We start from the raw sequence: 18,801 nt of genomic DNA, 5'->3' as shown, positions 1-18,801 counted from the left end.
TTGCCAAGATAGCACGACTCACATCAGCATAGGTGATAAGACTGCAGGTAGTAAACAACACAGAAAAACGACGAGGTGAAGGTAATTGTTTTTTAATGAGACGTATTTCCCTGTAATATGAAAAACAATTTGCTCACTGTCGGTGTGTGTCGGTGTGTGTCTGTGTGTGTCTGTGTGCGCGCGCCTTTGTTTTTGCAGGAGGAAGTGTGCCCAACCTCACCAGGAGAGGCAGTTCAGAGGTGTGTGTGGTCATCAGCGGTCAACATCAAGGACAAGTTTATTTATGTGACACAGCCAACCTTGGATCGAGTGCTCATAGTTGACATCCAGTCTCAGAAGGCCGTCCAGGTAATTGTCGGGCTAAACTGGAAAAAACAAGTTCTCGTCAGTTTTGCCAGAAACAGAGAGAGGGCCTGACGATAACACAGGTCAAGAAAAAACAAAAGATTGAATAGTCTTTCCTGTTTGTGTCTTTGTAAAAGTGAAAAGTTCTTGTTTACAGTAATTAACTCCATCTGTGCCAAAAAACTTCAAGGTTGCTCGGTGTCCCCATGTTGATTGAACACAACATATTTCACAAAAACCTTCAATACATCATTGCTCCATAGGGGTATTTTCTGTGATTGATTTTGCTGAATGAAGGACACACATGTTTTTTCTTTCCAGTTCCATACATCATCCTCCTTCGTGAAGTTCAAATATATGAACGCTTTGGGCCTAAACTAAAAATGACCTGTATCCTGTTATTTGGGAAACACTTGTATCAAAGGTGTTGGAATATTCTACTTAAGTAACTATTTAGTAGAGCATTAATACAAATAAGTGAGCGCTGTGGTGTGACGATGTATGAGGAGTAGGGATGCACCCATACCACTTTTTTGGAAATGAGTACGAGTACGAGTACTTGCATTTCAGTACTCGCCGATACCGATACCGAGTACTTAATAAAAACATGATTTAAATTTGCAGGTAACAGCTTTAGTCCTATAATTTAACAAAAAAACAACAACAAGGGACTAGTTTGGAATTAAGAACATTTATTTAAAATGAAAAGCATGTTGTATACAACATATTACAGAATAAATAATTATAAAAAAACAAAATTTGTTCGTCTGTTTCTCTGTTTAGAAGTCTCACTAACACAGTCACAGCTGAGATGACATCAGAGGCTAGTGCGTCGTAGCTGCTCACTTTTTTAGTTAGTTCCTCAAAGGGGGCGAGGATGGCAACAGTCGTCTCCATAAGAGCCCATTGGTGAGCGGTGAAATAGTCAGGGAGTTCGTGCTCGGACACCCCCAGCACTCGCTTTTGCTCAATGAGGGACTGGAGCATGTAATACGTGCTGTTCCAGCGCGTCTGTACGTCCTGCTGCAGTCTCTTTATTGGCTGGTTGAGCTGTCCCTGAATGTCCTCGAGGCGGGAGTAGGCTAAGGCGGAATGTTTAAAATGCCCAACTATTTTCCATCCCACTGCTATAGCATCAGCTATGCTCCTCTGTGCTAATAAGCATGGGTAAACTCTTTTTCTACTTGTTGTCGTGTTGGGATTTTAGGTGCTTGATTAAATTGCTTGTGTTAAATGCGCTACCTTTTGAGCCTCCTCTGGACAATTTCGCTGAGCACAATTTGCAGTCCGCCTTTGTTTTCGCGTCTTCGTTCACTTTGAAATAGTTCCACATGGCTGACTTGTCTCGCTCTGAGCTGCAGCCGGGGCCTGGGGGCGGGGGCGCCTGTGATTAACCCCTTACATGCCGCTCAAACATAGACAGGGCTCAGACCGTGGTATCGGTCCTCGGTATCGGGGGACTTTTAACAAGTATGAGTACTTTAGAAAATGTGGTATCGAGGCCGAGACCCGATACCAGTATCGGTATCGGTGCATCCCTGATGAGGAGTGTAGTCCAACGTAAATTCAATATAGCCAGGCTTTCTTTATGTCATCTGGCTCAACAAAACAGATCATTAGTGAAAGGTATCAGAATGTTGGTTATCAGCTTTCTTTGTTATCCCACACTTCCTTCAACCTAGTATTCTGGGTAATAAACACCAGTAGACTAAATAATTTTCCAGTTTATGGTCTATTAATCTGAGTAAAACACCACCAGGCATAAAAATACATTTTCTGATTCATTAACTAAATACACATAAATGAGTGTAGTAACAAACTGTAGTAATGGACATTGTATTATGTACATTGTGTCTGATACTGTGCTGTACCGGGTTTGACAACCTTTGGTTTTCAGCCTGCATAAAACGTAGCCTCAGGTTCATGTTTATAGCAGCCAGCATTAGTGACACCTGCCAATGTAGCCCATCGGCTTCAAGGTTCAACATGTTTCACATTCAGAGATACTGTTCTGCATACAGAGCAACTAGTTATTTGAGATAATGTTGCCTTCCTATTAGCTTGAAGCTGTCTGAAGCAGTCTTCTTCCCCAATGTCTGACACCAACAAAACATTTTTGGCTATAAACTGCCTCTCCCTGGTATTTTTCTCTTTTTCTGATCATCCTCTGTAAAATCTAGAGATGATCGTGCCCATCTGGCACAAAAAAAAAGAGAAAACGTTAAAGAAGAAGACACGTTTCTTTAATAGTTCAGGCAGGATGATTTTTGTTGTCTTGCTTGAAAACAGCCTGAAACATCATCACTGCTTGTACATATTTTTTAAAGCCAGCTAAGAGTATTTGTTCTATTCTGTTTACTAAATACTCAGAGATTTTTTGCATGTAGATTTATCCACAAGCTTTCATTGATGGACTGTCCCCAGTCCCAAATCTGAAAGCCATGATAAAACATTTAGCTTGCATTTCTTGAGGTTGCACATTGTGGAATTTGAGGTGCGTTTAAGGTCATTTTCCTGCTGTAGAAGCCATCCATTTCCATTTCCTGGCTGCAACAAGAACCCAAAGCATGACCAATCTAAAATGGTGCTACAGTTTGAGAGTTCTTGTCATGAACTTTTTTACTCCAAATATATATTTGTTCAGTGTAGCAGTCTGCCATTCATCTGGTTTGTTTGGATGTTGTTTGGACGTCAAACTTCTGATTCCAATAAGGTTATTTTTATGAAATCGTGGAGACCCACTCCAAATGTCTATTTAAGAAAAAAATATTTTTATTTGGTTTTCTAGCAATTATTCAAGCAGCTCTTTCAACCTGACCTCTACTTTGTCATGAACCGAAGTTCAGTACACAAGCTGGACCCAGAAGCAGAGACAATATGCACAGGAGTACGAAAAATAAATTTTATTTCAACTAAAGGTGCCCCGGAAGGGTTAAAGGAAAACACACGAGAAACTAGAAAAACCAAGGAACCGGGGAATGAGTTACGCAGGAATGCCGTAATCAGGACTGTGGGAAGAGTCAAAGCGGGACCGTGGGAGCCGGAGGGAGGGGTGAGGGTCCACGGGGAAGCACCAGGAAAGTAGAGGCGATCGGTAACGGAGGCGATCCAAACTCCAGACGGGCAGGTGGACAGGCAGGTGGCTCAAAAACACGCCGAGCTGTTACCACTGTGAGATGACTAACGGACTGGCGTGGAGCAGCTGGCTGGGCTGGATCAAATAGTCCACCTGATAATCGCCTGCGATGGTATGCAGGTGTGGAGTTAACAGCCACACCCGTGGGCGTGGGCATCCCATCAGCTCCTCGGACACCAGGCCGCGGACCATGACATACTTTCTGTTTACCATTTCTTAATTCCATAGTAAGAAAGCTTCTACTTGAAAAAAAGCTATTTTCTTGTAGTCAAGCTTTGTGGGCATCAATTATTCTCTGTTCTTGAGAGTAGTAGGCAGCTGCTAGTTGTTGGGACAAGGTTTTAGGAGTCTGAGTGTTTATTAAGCTCTGAAATGTGCATCCCCAGGCCTTTCCATAATTCTGACCTAATAAGAAAATAGGCCTAACAAGCTACTGTAATCACGGTTGGAAACCTTGGCAAAACTTATGTGAGAGGTCAAATCTTGTGGGGTGCCCAAACTTTTATTTTGCACCAAAATTATATAAAACAGAGAATGTGCTCTAATCTTGCTTAAAATATTCAAAGTAATGTTTCATATTTGTCTTTTTAGACATCAGTTTATCATCTACTCACACACAACTATTCACAGTAGCAGAAATTTTGACCAGGGTTTCCCAGCCACTGCTGTCACCACTACAGAGAGATTATAAAATCATTCTGATAAGCAACCTCAGTATCTACAGCAGAGTGCAGGGCTTTGTCTGCATGTGTTGAATTTTTCTACTTGATGAAGTCTGTTGTGTTTCTTACTTGCTTGAAAGCTTGCCAGTGCATCAGCCCGGCTCTGTTCGACTTGAACCGCTAAAGTGCTGCTTTTTCAGCTTTAAGATCAGCTTTTGTTTGACTGCTAATCCCTGACCTGACCCATTTCATACAAACTGCAACTGTCAAGACCCACAGTTAACCTTAGCGTCAACGTGATGACCGAGTGACCCTGAGACCCACCTCTTCAAGGATACTGGCGCCTGGCAACCCTTCAGAAATACTTTAAAATGGCAAATCCTGCCATCTTCCTCACAGATGGTGTGAGGAAGCCGCCCCTTTAACACTCCTTGCTGCACCCGTCTCTTTTCCTGGTGGATTTTTTTTTAATGCAAGGCTTCCTCAGGAAATAGCAGTGAGTGGTGGAGTTGAATCATCAGTGTCAGTGGGTTTTTTGGGTGTGTCAGACTAATTCCAGGCTGTTCAGATCCCTGCAGATGTTCCTGACACCGTGATAGCTGTTTACGGCTTGCCAGCCTCTCAGGGACCTGCCAGTAAGCAGGTTGTTGTCCCAGAGTCTGTCACAAGCTCATTATTCAGTCGCCTGGAGGTTTAGCTTCATTGCATTATATTACCAGTTGTTAATTACCCACCTGAACCCGTCACTCGTCTCGAATGGTAAGATACGCGCAAGTTCTGGTTTCGCAGATTTTCGTGTTCTCATTGGATTATTAATATGATTGACATGCCGAAAGCAACAATAACAAGCGATTTGCGTTTTGAAATTTGCAACCGATTAAAGTGTTAGTTAACAGTTTTTAATGAGCAAGCTGTATTTTGTGCATTATAACTAATGAATTGCAGAGTGCATGTGGATACTTGTGTGGAAGTAGCTGCAATGTTCTCCGCGCTCCATCTCTGATCTGTTACTAGAGCATATTGGCTGAGGATCTTTATAATCTTCCTCAGCCAGAAAGAAGTTGTCAGTCGAGAGGAAAAGAACAACGCGAACACCTGTTTCCTCTGATGACTACATGCTCGGAGATTAGTTAGGATTCAACAGATATTCTCATCTTATTTGCAATAACTCTCTTAGGAGAGGTTTACTCTCTCAGTAACACAGTATATATTTTGCCAAGGTAAACAATACCATTAGGACTTTGTGGCAAAACAAATATTATAGAAGGAAAGCTGCAGTCAGAGGGGGTTGTGGGAATACAGGGTTGCAATAATTCTTTTTAAAAAAGATGATTGCTTTTTCTTGCTGTTGTGAGGAGTAAAGCTACTGCATGCTGTCGCTTCCCCTGAGATTTCCGTATTCCCTTTGAGCCGGGTGTCTCTCTGCACTCAGGTGGACATAATGCATGAGGAGCGCTTTTCTGTCACATACGACTCATCTATTGTTCTGGTTGGGAATATTGCCGCTGTGTGTCAAAGAACGGATAAAGACTGAAAGCAATTACTTGAGTGTGGTAAAGCAATTGTGTCTGTCACCACTTGATTTGAAATGCAGCTCAACACCAAACACACCTTATACATAAAAAGCACACCTCCAATCTACCTTGTTAAAAGAAGACTTGGACCTGTCAACCCGCGGTGCATTAGTCTGCAGGAAAACTTTTCAAAAGCATTACCTTTGCACATCAAAGAGGGATCTCTTCAAACACAAGTCTAGCTTGCCTTGCGGTATTATACCATGACCCTGCTGTCTTTGGGCTCAATTCGGTTGTGTGTTCTCTTTCAGACGGTCAGCACTGACCCGTATCCGGTGAAGCTCCACTATGACAAATCTCATGACCAGGTGTGGCTGCTCAGCTGGGGAGACATGGAGAAGAACTTTCCTACCCTGCAGGTGTGTCCGTGGTTCACTAGTTAATTATAATTCAATGTTTTTCTCTCCTCTGCAGTCCTTGTCCATTTTCGTCCTTGTGAAACGGTTGAAAGCAGTGAGTTATATAAACAAGCACAGAGATGCAGACTATCAAGGCAAAGTTCGGATGGTTCACATGCTTTAAATTGTATTACGTTCACTAACTGTCAGAAAATTGTGAAAAAAACCAATCATGTTGTCCCAGAGTCCAAGGCTGCTCATTTTTCCTTTACCAACAGTGCCAAATTAACTGGTCATTAATTTTCTATTACTCAACGAACCCTTTCAGGATTCTATAAATAAAGGGAGCTGATAGAGGAACTTAATATCTTCCTGCTGATTATATTAAATACCCTGTGTGAAGATAGGCATGTGTAAGCTGTAAGATCAGCAATAAGGAATAACTATTAGCATAACATTACCAACAAAGCCAATCTAGAAAGTTACAGGTGATAAAAAAACCAAACAGATCTTTTCTCCCTACAACAAATTCAGTGACTTCAGCTGTGCATTATTTGACAGTTGAAAAAAAGATTTTACTTTCCTTGCTTCTCCCTTAGAGTATATTTTAAGTTAATTAAATGCACTTTGAGTGCAGCAGGCATTAAGGCTGTAGCAGTAGTTTTTGGTTCTGAACCACTACACATAAATCAAGGCACATAAACTTCTGACCACAAAGGTAGAGTTTTGTATCATTAAAAAGTTAAATATATATATATATATATATATATATATATATATATATATATATCAAAAGATGGTGCTTTTATTGCACATCAGGATTGGTCCATCTCATTCACACTGCTCTTTAGATGACCACTTGTGTCTCTGCGAACAGCAAACATTAACTTGTTGGGTCAACATCAAAATGACCCAAATTTCATGTAATGATTTTTAACATGATACTCAAGATGAAGGGTTGCTGGAGGAGAGCCAGTGTAGCACATATTGCATACTTCAAGTGGTAAAACAGGACCTCTGGGGAACACACTGAAAATAGCACTCGCTGTTATAGTACTAACTAAATCTGCTGCTTCTTTCTTTCTTTAAATTCTAGGAATTCACTACACTTATTGATTGCACCTTGTAAATACTCTTAGTATATGTTCAAATTTGAGGCCTTTGCTATAAATGGAACAAAAATTTAATGAGTGTGTTTTTTAATTGTTTCCTTTGAGTCAAATTGAGCAGTTTCATTGGAAATTCTAGTTTGTCATCAGGAGCACAGAGATTTGCAATGCAGGGATTTGGTCTATGGCAATTTGCCTTCAGCATTGTGGTACAATCAAAGCAAACCCTGCCTACACACAACCACATGTCTACACGCTTCCATGCATGCATGATGATTATTTAGACACCAAGGAATATAGCACACATCACCTCCTACTGAGAAGCTCCAGCTACTCAACAGCACGAGGAGAGGCTGAAGAGTTTTATCTGTTAAAAAAATGCTGGAAACCTTTGCAGCTTTCTGATATTAGTCCCTTTTGGTTCATTGTTAGCGCCAAGTAAGTATGATTTAAAGACTTTAATGAGGAGAAACCAGCAGCACTGAGTGTATTCATCAAGCTCATTTTAAACACCCACCTGCTTCTCTGTTGGTCTTCACCAGGTGATCAATCAGGCCAGCGGAAGAGTCTCCCACCACACCGTTCACACACAACCGGTCGGCAGGCGCTTCGACAGAGTGGACGATTTCTTCATTCCCGCCTCCAGCCTCATCATTAACCACATCAGGTACATCCAGCGTGATCCAGCAACATTCCTAATGTAAATTGATTTGCAAATTAGGTTCACCCCTTTGGCATTTAATTCACTTTACTTACAATCTCTTCAAGACTCAATACAATAATTTGAATGGGCATTGTTTTTGCGCTACTTGAGTGGGTTTTTGGATCAAGGCCACATAAGTTATCTGATGAAACTGGGCACCCTGAAACAGATTATATAATTCCTTATTTTTAAAATAAATTCAAAAGACTAACAAGAACCAGCATAAAAATCACAAAAGAGTTGTGCAACTGAGCAGAAAACAATAAATAATATAAGCATATTATAAGTATTAGAAATTTTAAATATGTCAGTGTACTCTTTGCTTTACATATCTTGGCAGTATCTCAAAGGACACTTGCAGAAAGTCGCAGGATCCTTATAACTGTTAAATATCCTTTGACTATTTAAAGTCTGGTTTGGCCACGAAGAAAAAGGCCAAAGTTACTGATTTTTTTATTTATTTTTTTTAATTTTTTGGCAGCACGGTGGCACGGTGGTTAGCACTGTTGCCGCACAGCAAGAAGGTCCTGAGTTCAATTCCAACATCAGGCTGGGGTCTTTCTGTGTGGAGTTTGCATGTTCTCCCCGTCGTGTTTGCGTGGGTTCTCTCCGGGTACTCCGGCTTCCTCCCACCGTCCAAAGACATGCAGCTTGTGGGGATAGGTTAATTGGATAATCCAAATTGTCACTACGTGTGAATGTGCGAATGAATGTGAGTGCGAATGGTTGTCTGTCCCTGTGTGTTGGCCTGGCGACAGACTGACACCCTGTCCAGGGTGTACCCCGCCTCTCGCCTTATGACAGCTGGGATAGGCTCCAGCGCCCCCCGCGACCCTGAAAAGGATAAGCGGATGAATCCAATGAATGAATGGATGGATGGATTTTTTTTAATCGAATCACTCGGTCATAAAAACTTCCAAAAACAAAGAAAAACTAAATAATCTTAATCTTCATTTTTCCAACCAACAGATTACCAAAAACATTCAGTTTTCAGTAATAAACAGCAAGTGGCAGAAAACGATCTGCATTCTTCTTGAAAACTTTTTGAACAGTTACCAGATTTCAGTACAGTTGCAAATACTGAATTAATGAATTAATTTCATCAATTATTATTTTATCTTAAATGTTGCCAGGTTGTTTAAAATCAAGTATTTGTCGGCTGTGTTCCTGTGCAGGTTCCTGTGCAAAGACTGTAAATATTACACAGTAGCTCTGGTAGATCTCTGACAAATGCAACTGACTAGAGAGATTGGCATGTCACACTGGTAAATTTATAATCCGATTCATTTTTTATAATTTTATAATTCTGTAGATTTAATAATACATCATAATAGATTCTGAATCTACCCCTCAGGGCATGTTAAGCTGTAAGGCATCTTCATGCCTACATTAAAGTGTCTGGGAGGCAGAAGCTCAGCCCATCCAACTGGTCAGAAGTCGCTGGGGTGACAGACTTACACATGTCCAAGGTGTTTAGGCATCGGTGCCCTGATGCAGGGGCTCCTGCAGTATTAGACTCTAAGAGGTATTGTGTATCAAATTCAAATAAAGGAGACACAAGGGCGAGGTGGAGGTCTAGGATACAAGATGCTAAGGCAGGTTGCAGTTAATCTCCCATTTAGAGCGTTGCTTTTTTACTCAGCGGTTAGTTAAGTTTAGGAGTTTATTATGATTTTCGTCACACATTTTGGTCACAACATTAAGGTGTATATTAAAAATGACATGTAAGCAAATAATCGTGCAGCAAAAATAAGGAGCTGAAAATGAACATCAAAGAGGAGTTGTTTCTTTAATGGCCACTTTGGCTCCAAAAGTGAGTCAGTCTCACCGGATACAAAAAAACTAAAAGATTGTGGCCTTTATGAATAGTAAACACCCACTCGCTGTTAGGGGTATAGAGGTTTTGACTGACAGATGGGACAAAGGAAAGTGGCTACAGCTGACGGCTGTCTGCTAGGCCCTACCTTTACTAATTTGATTGAAATAGAACTTTCAACCTTTCGGACTCTTTTCTTTTCTTTACCTTTCGGATAATGTAACAAATTTCCGAGCTTGGTGCTAGACATTACCAGTAAATGGTGATTACCTGATAAATCAGCAGCAATACCTGAGGCTTAGGTTTATTTCCAGTCCTGTACAGGATGTCCACATAATGTGCATTAACTTTAAAAACAATTAAATAAGCTATGACATTTATAGCTGTTGAAATTTTCCTTTCAGAAACGTCAGGACCAAAACAGAATAACAACAATTAAATGCAGCTGCCTCTTACACTGATAAAGATATCCCCAAACTCTTTGTGTCAAACGGTCAAAGAGTGGTTTTAAGAATGAATCAGCAATTAGTATTATCATCAAATGCCACTACTTACAGGAGTCATTAGTGTTTTCTTTGTTCTCACCGAGATAAAATAAAATAAAAAACAGCAAAGTCAGAGAGGGGGGGGGCAAGTTGGCACCTCACCTGCTCTTTATCGCTTTAGTTCATCAACAACAAAGCACAGACCTGCTGAGTGCAGAGTGCATCGAAACACTGCTTCGGTTTTCACATGTCATGAGCAGCTGTCACACCCAGGCTTAACGCGGATAGAGAAAAGCTTTTCCCAAACGCTTGGCTAATGTCACGGAGAGGCCGGGAACAGGCAGGAGGTCTGGAGGATTTCAGGAAGTTAACGGTCTCCTGCCGAGGAGGAGCACGCAGTCCGGCGTGTGTCTGTGTGGTGGGAGTGTGGGTGGGGTTGCTGGCACAGCTGTAATTAGATCCACTGAGACCTGCAGGGAAGATTGCAGGAAAGTGTGACCATGTTTTCTTTCTTTTTTTCCCCCCACAACGTTGTGTGAAAAGTGCTCTCTTTAACAGCTACTCATAGTTAAAAATAAGCTTTCTCTTTGGAGGCGCAACTATTATGAATGTTTTTCATATGGCTAAAATCGGACAGTACCTGAGGCTGAAGCCGAGTACTCTTCTGGAGAATGTGTGACAACATGTGAAGCAGGACAAAGCTTTGGATCTATACACATTTTTTATTTGGACAGCTGTTTTATTGCAGATAATAGAGAAGTTGGAATTAACTGCTACCCTGTGGCTCTGATTTTTCTTTATATATCTGGTACTCGCACAGGCATTTATCTGCTGGCAGGAACACCGCATCGATTAGTCGATTAAGCAACATGAGCAGTGTGTGAACGGCCAACATATATTCACCAACTTCCAGGGATTGTTTAATGACTGGGGATTCCCTCGGCAGCTACTATAAAGCAAACAGGAACTTCCCTGGGCTGTCATTCATTACAGCCATCGACTTGTAGCCAAGCAAATTTACATGTCAGCAAAAGAAAAGAAAAAAAAAAGTGGTTGTTTCTTATTTATGCCCACATCTATAGCACCCTGCAGCTCAAGCTACCCACATTTCTTTTTTTTTTTTTTCACAAATTTCTAATCAGTGCACAGACTCCCTTTTGGCAAAACAAGTCGAGCGAGATGTTGATTTGATGTTTCTTTTTGTGCTAGAGGATGGGTGAACAAGAATTGCTGTGCCTTAGATATATTTTACTGTTCAGCATCCATTGTCGCTGCTCACGAGCTTTACCCTGAGGATCTTTTACTGAACTGCATAGCAAACATTACTCTGGGGTTAAGTGTTTAGACTCAGCCATTTCTAAAGTGAAAACACTGACACAGAGATGAGTTAGCATGCAAAGCAGCCAGTTGAACATAGCCATGTCGTGCAGAATTGGGGGAAATCTTTTATGCATTAGTCATTGGTACAAACGACAAACAGCAGCTGTCAGTTTGGCACAGAGCAATCCGGGTCTGCCAATGAAGCACCCCAGCTGTGTTCACATCACAGCAAGGCCAAACAATGTCTGATTATCAATTTTTCATACATGAAAAAAAAATTCAAACCATTAAGAAAAGTATTTGTTTTATCGCTTTTGCTTCCAAGCATGTTACCAACATTGTGCACTAGTCATTGATCAGCCACAATATTGATAATAATCCATGGCAAAACAATTTCAGTGTTGTTTGATAGGCAGAGTTGTATTATTGGTCTGTAAATCACCAGCTCTGCCTGCCAGTGGGTGAAAATGGTTTTTCAGATTTAAACTGCACAATACATTTTTCTGATGATTTTCTTCTAGATTCCCCCCATCTTTCTTCAGAGCTTATTTTTTAATATAGGTGGGGGACACCATAGTAGAATCAAGAACCAACATGTTTAGTGACAGAGGGCTTTTTAATTGACGTAAAACCGCTTTGGTGGTTTCACAGAAATGATCGAATGATCATAAATCTTTGTAAGACTCCAGTGAATCGAATACCACCTATGAAAGTTAACCAGTGTATACTGCCAACACATTTTACAGTCTAAATTACTCATAAGTCCTGATTGTATAATGGAAACTTTGTCTGATTAATTCATTTGAATGGGCATTTTAATTCTTGGCTGTTCTGAGACTTTGGCTGTATTCAGAAGCACTTACTGAGAGAGATGCTAGAGCTTCTTGTTAGGATACAGTGCAGTATTCACAACGCTTCGCTCATTCCACAATTTGTCGTATTACAGTGGTTGTTTCTTATTGAATCTTAGGATTCAATTCATTTTTCACCCTTAAAATTCTACAAATACCCCATAATGACAAAGTGAAAAGGGTTTGCGCACACAGCCACCAGTATAGACCAGTTCGGAGCTAGCTAGGCTAGCATTGACTCTGCTAGCCTAACTAATGATAACTAATGATACTTCTTATGGAAGTAACACATTCACATATCTGAGCAATAACAACTTGGTAGGATGAGTGCACTGGTCCAGTGTTAGACTCTAACCTTAAATAAAAGTCCAGTGCAGGTAATTAATTTGGATTAGATTGTCCAAGTCTCTTACCGTTTCCCTGCAGCAACCTGCCTACTCTGACCTGTTTCCTTTGCCTTTGCTTTACTTATTCTGAAATCCTTGGTTCCCCTTACAGGGATTAAACTAGTTGTTTTTCAGTGGTGGTCCTCAGTTTCCTTTCAGTCTTAGACTTGGCTAAATCCATGCCTGAGAAAAATATGCTTTTTGTATTTTTATTAAACGACAATGAGTAGAGAGTAGCTCTTTAACTGTATGAAGGGGGTGAAGTGCAGAACAGAAAATGGTCAAATAATTCATAGTGGAAGTTCTTACAGTAACACTGAGTTACAAAAGGAACAATTAAATCTGCTGTTTTCCTGATTAAATTGGGGAAAAAAAAGATTTTTAGTTGTGCAAATGAATGAAAATAAACGGTCTGCTCCACAATTTTTGTGCTAAATGCAGACAACTGTTTTGTAGCACAGTCTAGACGTGGCAACAAAATATGAGAAACTGCTCCATTAATAATAAGACAGGCTAATTAAAGACTATTTAATATGCCAAAAGCCATCGATTGTTAGCAGCTCCAAACCAACGGCAGGATTTTTTTAAGTAAAAAAAAACATCCCAAAACTAAATACTGATCACATAATAAGTGAAATATAACTAATTAAGGAGTAAAGCCAGCCTCGCACACATGAGAAATAGTTGTTATCAATATTATTGTGCTCACATGTTGGCTGTAGCTCAGGCGGTAGAGCAGGTCATCTACTGATTGGAAGGTTGGTGGTTCGATTACTGGCTTCCCCTAGTCTGCATGCCAAATATCCTTGGGCAAGATATTAACCCCAAATTGCTCTCCGATGCATCCATCGGAGTATGAATGTGTGCGAATGTTACTTAGAACAATGTGCTTGTGCGAATGGGTGAATGCACAAGTTGTGTAAAGCGCTTTGAGTGCTCAGAAGAGTAGAAAAGCGCTATATAAGAACCAGTCCATTTACCATGTTACAAACCGAAAACTCTGCTTTAGTCGTTTCTGTGACCCTGTGCAATCTCCTGCCTGGTCCCAGTGGACACAATGATCTCTGGATCAATGATTCCCTTCACAGTGATGATAATGTGCTGTGTGGCTTTCAAACAGCCATTTTCTGTTCACAGGTACAGACAGTGTGGTGCTCAAACGGCATAAAAGATGATGAATGACGGCAAGATTGAAGCGTCTGTCAGCATCAATCACCTGGTATTCGCATTTAATTGAGGCCTGTCCGCTCCTTGCATATTCCAACTGTTCAGCTGTTAAAGTGTAATGTGCCATTAGGAGGTTCTTTGGCTTTTTCTAATGAGTAGCATTTTCACTGATTGTTGCCCACATATAACACTGCTATAATTCTATTAAAGGGGAAAGTGTAGATGATTTTAGACAGCCAATATGAAGATTGCCAGAGGGCAGAAGATGGCTGTTTTAGTGTTTTAAATGGACCTCTCAGATATGTTAAATTTTTGCTCCTGAAAATTTATTTAAAATTACGACAGTCCAACAATCTTCATAATTACCTAGTAAAAAAATCAATTTCTTATTTCAGGTTGACCTTGCCTTATTATGTGCATTGTGCTGGTCTATTTAAGACCTGCAGGTCAAGCTTCTAGGGGGCATTTTACTGTCAGATTTCTTTAAAAAAATCAAAAATTACAGAACATTTTCAAATACAGTGCATGACTGTTCAAAGTAAATGACTTGAGCTTTGAACTAACAAGACGTCCTTCTGCATTAATCATCTAAAAAGGCCGGGAAGCTGGAGAAGACAGCCCAGAAATGTATGACTTTGCCTCTCGAATTCAGCTTACAAGCACTAATTGCTAGTCAGTCTGTATTAGAGCACAAATTATAAAGAGTGTAGAACTAAACACAGCTGCAGCTGATAGGATGATGTAGTTAAAAAAAAATTAAAAATGCAATTTGATGATGGTCTAGGATGGAAAAACTAAGAATCATCAAGATTTTTATAATTAACATGGGGTGAGATGACTATATGCTTCAAATTTCATCAGCAGTTGTTGAGATATTTTATCTAATAGCATGAGTGCTAGAGTTAAAGGTAAAACTCTGGATTAGCAAAGTCAGAAGCTCTTCAAGTCTGTGAAACAAAATTAGAAAGTCGTGCAGCAATCCAAGGAAAAGGTTTTTAAAAAACCCTCAAAGTTCTAATGTACTGTTTTTGTGTAATTTTGGTCAAATTTGTCAGCACAACAAGACTGAAGAGACTGTATGTTTATTTATATGGGGATGAGTTTCCATTGAAATCCCTTTTACAACTGGTTTTCAAATGAAAACCAAGTTAAACCCAAAATTTATTTACTTCCCCCCCTAAATCTTCCTATATCTATAAACTTATAGATTAAAATCACTTTCTTGCATGTTTAATTGGTCCACTAACCAATAATAGTCACGTGCCACCAACCACAAAATCAAGAAAGAGCTATCAGGCTCTCAATCCTTTCAATGTCCGGGCAGAGTGAGGTTTTCTATATTAAGTCAAATTAATCTGCAGCCTCAACTCCAGGTGGAGCCTTTCGATTGGTTCCAAGCAGGTCATGGGAGAAATGCCACCGGCGGTCAGAACTATAACGGTACCTGATGGTCTTCTAATCTTAGCAGAGCAACACAGTGTTGCAGTGGCTAGCACTCAGGCCTTACAGTAAAAAGGTCCTAGATTTGGATTGACTGACAGCTGAGCTTTTTTTTGTGGAGTTTGCATATTCTGCCTGTGCTTGAGTGAGTTTTCTCCAGGTACTCACTCCACTTGGTTTAAAGGAAAGCATTGACCAATTACAATCCACAAAGGCTAAAAATGCAAAAGTTGCAGCATCACTAAAGAGGCAAATGTCACCTGCTGACTCACTAAATCTCATTCTCAGCAATGTGCGGACGTGCTGAGTTGGGGCATTTTGTCAGATAGCCAAGATGTTTGCTGGATGGGAATTATAGGGAATACATTGTGCATTATTTGCAGTTTATGCATCAGAAACTGTATATAGAAATAATATACAACATTTAAACTGCTTCTACGTTTGTGTTTTGTTTTAACACGGGGGTCTGTGGGGATTCATTTGATCTCGAAGGAAGCCTCAAGAGTTTATTAAACAAACTGCAGATTTAGGCAGTTGTGCATTACTGCTTGGGCGGTCTTAAATGAGAAAAATGTATCGCTAAAGTCATGCTCAGGTAAACCGAAATGTTTTGGACACTACTTTTACTTTTACACTACTACAAAGTGCTCAACCAGTCAACTGGGTTGGCAGTTTCTTGATTCTTAATTTGGATTTCAGAAGAAAAATGTGATATTGATTAAATCTTTTCTTTGTTTTTCTCTTTAAATTCTCTGCAGATTTGGCCTCATCCTTCATCGAAATGAGCCTGTCCTACACAAGATTGACCTGGAGACGACTTCATATGTGAAAAACATCAGTTTATGGGAGTACAGCTGCATCCCCAAGTCTGTAGCTTACACCCATCTGGGTGGCTATTACTTTGTTAACTGCAGGCCAGACTCTACCGGTGCCACGCAGCCTCAGCTCATCTTAGACAGCGTGACAGACAGCGTAATTGGACAAAACCGTGACATCACTGGCACTCCCTACGTGTCTCCAGACGGCCACTACTTGGTCACTGTCGATGACAGCGATGGCTTGATGAGAATCCAGACGATCTCAGAGCGAGGGCAAATCCAGGAACCCTTCGATATCCACACCAACTTGCACCTATCCGATCTGGCCTTCCAGCGCTCCTTCACCGAAGTCCACCAGTATAACGTTTTCGGCAGCTCCGGCCGTCAAACTGACGCTCTGTTTGTGGAGCTGAGCACCGGCAAAGTCAAGATGATCAAGAGCTTGAAGGAGCCGACCAAGTCCTTTGAGTGGCCGTGGAGCAGCAAGAACAGGATCATGGCAGGCAGCGGACTGTTCGGACAGTACCTCATGACACCGTCCAGAGAGTCCCTCTTCATCCTGGATGGACGGCTCAACAAGCTCAACTGTGAGATCACCGATGTCCTCAAAGGCAACGTAGTGGTGTGGGTGGGAGAGTCTTAGGTCATGACGATGAGACCCAGTGAGCTTTTTTCCTTTCAAAGGTACTAATGCACTGAATTCTGTTGCAGATTCTTTAGTTTTGTGGGAGTCCGATAATGAAAACCACAGATTCAGAAACCAAATTGACTTGTAAGTCACACGGATGAGGGACTGTCATCCGAAAATGAAAAAAATAAAATAAAATGAAAAATGCTAAAAAAAAAAAAGAACAAATATGTGAGGGCATAATTGATTGATATTGTCTTGAAGCCAAGTTTGTTTGTTTTGTTTTCACCTGGTGGTTTGCCTCTACATCAAAGTTGCTTGCTAGTAACATTTTTTTCAGGAAAATTGGTATGAAATCATAAATATGTGCAACTTTGCATTATTATTCGGTTGTATTCAGTGTGTGGGAATGCTGTAGATAATCTCTTAACAGAAACAAACTAAAGTGAATCGGCAGAAACGCATATATACATATATATTGTATACACCCAGATTAAATCGTATAATTTCAATTTTCCCATTCCCAACTTTTTTCCTGTGCCTTCAAGGAAAATTCCCCTCCATCAGAGGAATTAGCATAATTATTCCCAGTGTGACTGCAGACTAACACCTCGTTCTTTGACCCCTTTATTCATGGTGAGTGTGTGTGGTTCCTCACAAATCTACGGCTCTCGTCCATCGAATGCAGCCAAATCTGTCTAATTAAAACGAGCCCTTGCTGTGATCCCATCCTGTTTGAAGTGGAGACTGAGTGGTTCATTATGGTTGTGTGCTCTGTAACCTTTGATCCGAAATTATAACCAGCTTTGGAAGGTTTTGAATGATATGTTTTTTCTTCTTCTTTTCATTTATAGTCTAAAGCAGAAAAATGAAAGTCAGTGGTGATGTTAGATAAATATTGCCAGCTTTACACATTGTGAAATTTAAAATATTTCAAAAATGTTCCTTAGCTAAGAGTCAATAGAGCACTCGCGTGTGAAGGAAATTCTGTCATCATTTTAATATCCCTGGACCAAATAAAAGAAAAGCATCTTAGAGTGTAGCTGAATGTGGAGCACATGCGTAGTCTGCTCTGTTTGACAGCGTGTTTCAAGTGGATGTTTTAATGTGAAGTAATGATGAACTAGCACACTGGGGACTGGGGTAGATGTGGTTGTGCCGCGTAGAGGGTCTTTGAGCATGAGAAGCAGCTCTTTCTAAATGCTCCTGCAGTAGTCAATGAAACCGTTTCCTAGCTGGACACATTTCTATGCATATTCACCCTAGCACTCTATGACTCTGAATCACAATGGGCAACTGTATCTCAAATTTAGTATGAACTTTTGATGTGTACAGATTATATATAGTCATTCTGTCTTTCCAGTTAAAGCGTATACACTTTAATTTCAATTTTCCTGTTTTAAACCCCGACTCTGCTGATGACGACCTCTGACCTTTCTCTCTGTTAACGTCCTGTACATAGCGGCTGGCTGTGAGTCCATTAGTTTCTCATCAGTGTACAGATTCTGCCAGGTTCTGTTCATTTCAGAAAATCAGCACACTCCTTTTTAAGAATGAAAAACAAAACACACAGCTATCATTATGGACATCCTGTACCCAAGCAGCACATTGTGATCACAAACACTGATTCCACTTCCCTATAGCCATGTCTCGTATGTTCTTTCATGTGATTGTTATTTATATAGAGAAAACACGCTTGTCATTTTACCCAACAATAAAAAATATATCATGAACCAAGTGTATCGTTGTGTCTTTTTGTTGTTAAAGTGACCTTCTATAGAGGCCGCTTTACAGCTACGGAATAAAGGCTCCTTTAGGAGCCGAGCTGACCGTTATTTATTCTGCAACAAGAACAAGGTCACAAGTCTGTTTTCCCTTTGGGTGCATTTATCTCGCAGCAAAGAATGCTTAAGATAACTGTAAGGAGCAGAGAAAAAAAATACATAAATTAAGACTTTCTAGTTTCATGCAAAATTGTGTGTGTATTTTTGTTATTGCAGGCCTCAGCCACACAGAGACCAAT

The 18,801-nt window shown here is 40.5% G+C and overlaps 1 protein-coding gene across 2 annotated transcripts in view; it reads left to right on the top strand.

The window, feature by feature from the left end:
• Window positions 1–18,511, top strand: part of fstl5 (follistatin-like 5) — a 197,894-nt gene extending 179,383 nt beyond the window's left edge. For both annotated transcript variants that reach the window (XM_087846555.1, XM_087846546.1), the window contains 4 exons: window positions 199–348; window positions 5,969–6,076; window positions 7,707–7,831; window positions 16,091–18,511. In XM_087846555.1, coding sequence (XP_087702681.1) covers window positions 199–348; window positions 5,969–6,076; window positions 7,707–7,831; window positions 16,091–16,793 — 1,086 coding nt within the window. In that variant the 3' untranslated portion in view covers window positions 16,794–18,511. The remainder of the gene's footprint in view (window positions 1–198; window positions 349–5,968; window positions 6,077–7,706; window positions 7,832–16,090) is intronic.
• Window positions 18,512–18,801: the final 290 nt, after the last annotated feature.

Source organism: Neolamprologus brichardi, chromosome 2 (assembly GCF_056152115.1).
Source record: "Neolamprologus brichardi isolate AB-2024 chromosome 2, ASM5615211v1, whole genome shotgun sequence".
Taxonomy (NCBI): domain Eukaryota; kingdom Metazoa; phylum Chordata; class Actinopteri; order Cichliformes; family Cichlidae; genus Neolamprologus; species Neolamprologus brichardi.
The sequence above is the reverse complement of the archived record's forward strand: the minus strand, read 5'-3'. Positions and strand labels throughout refer to the sequence as shown.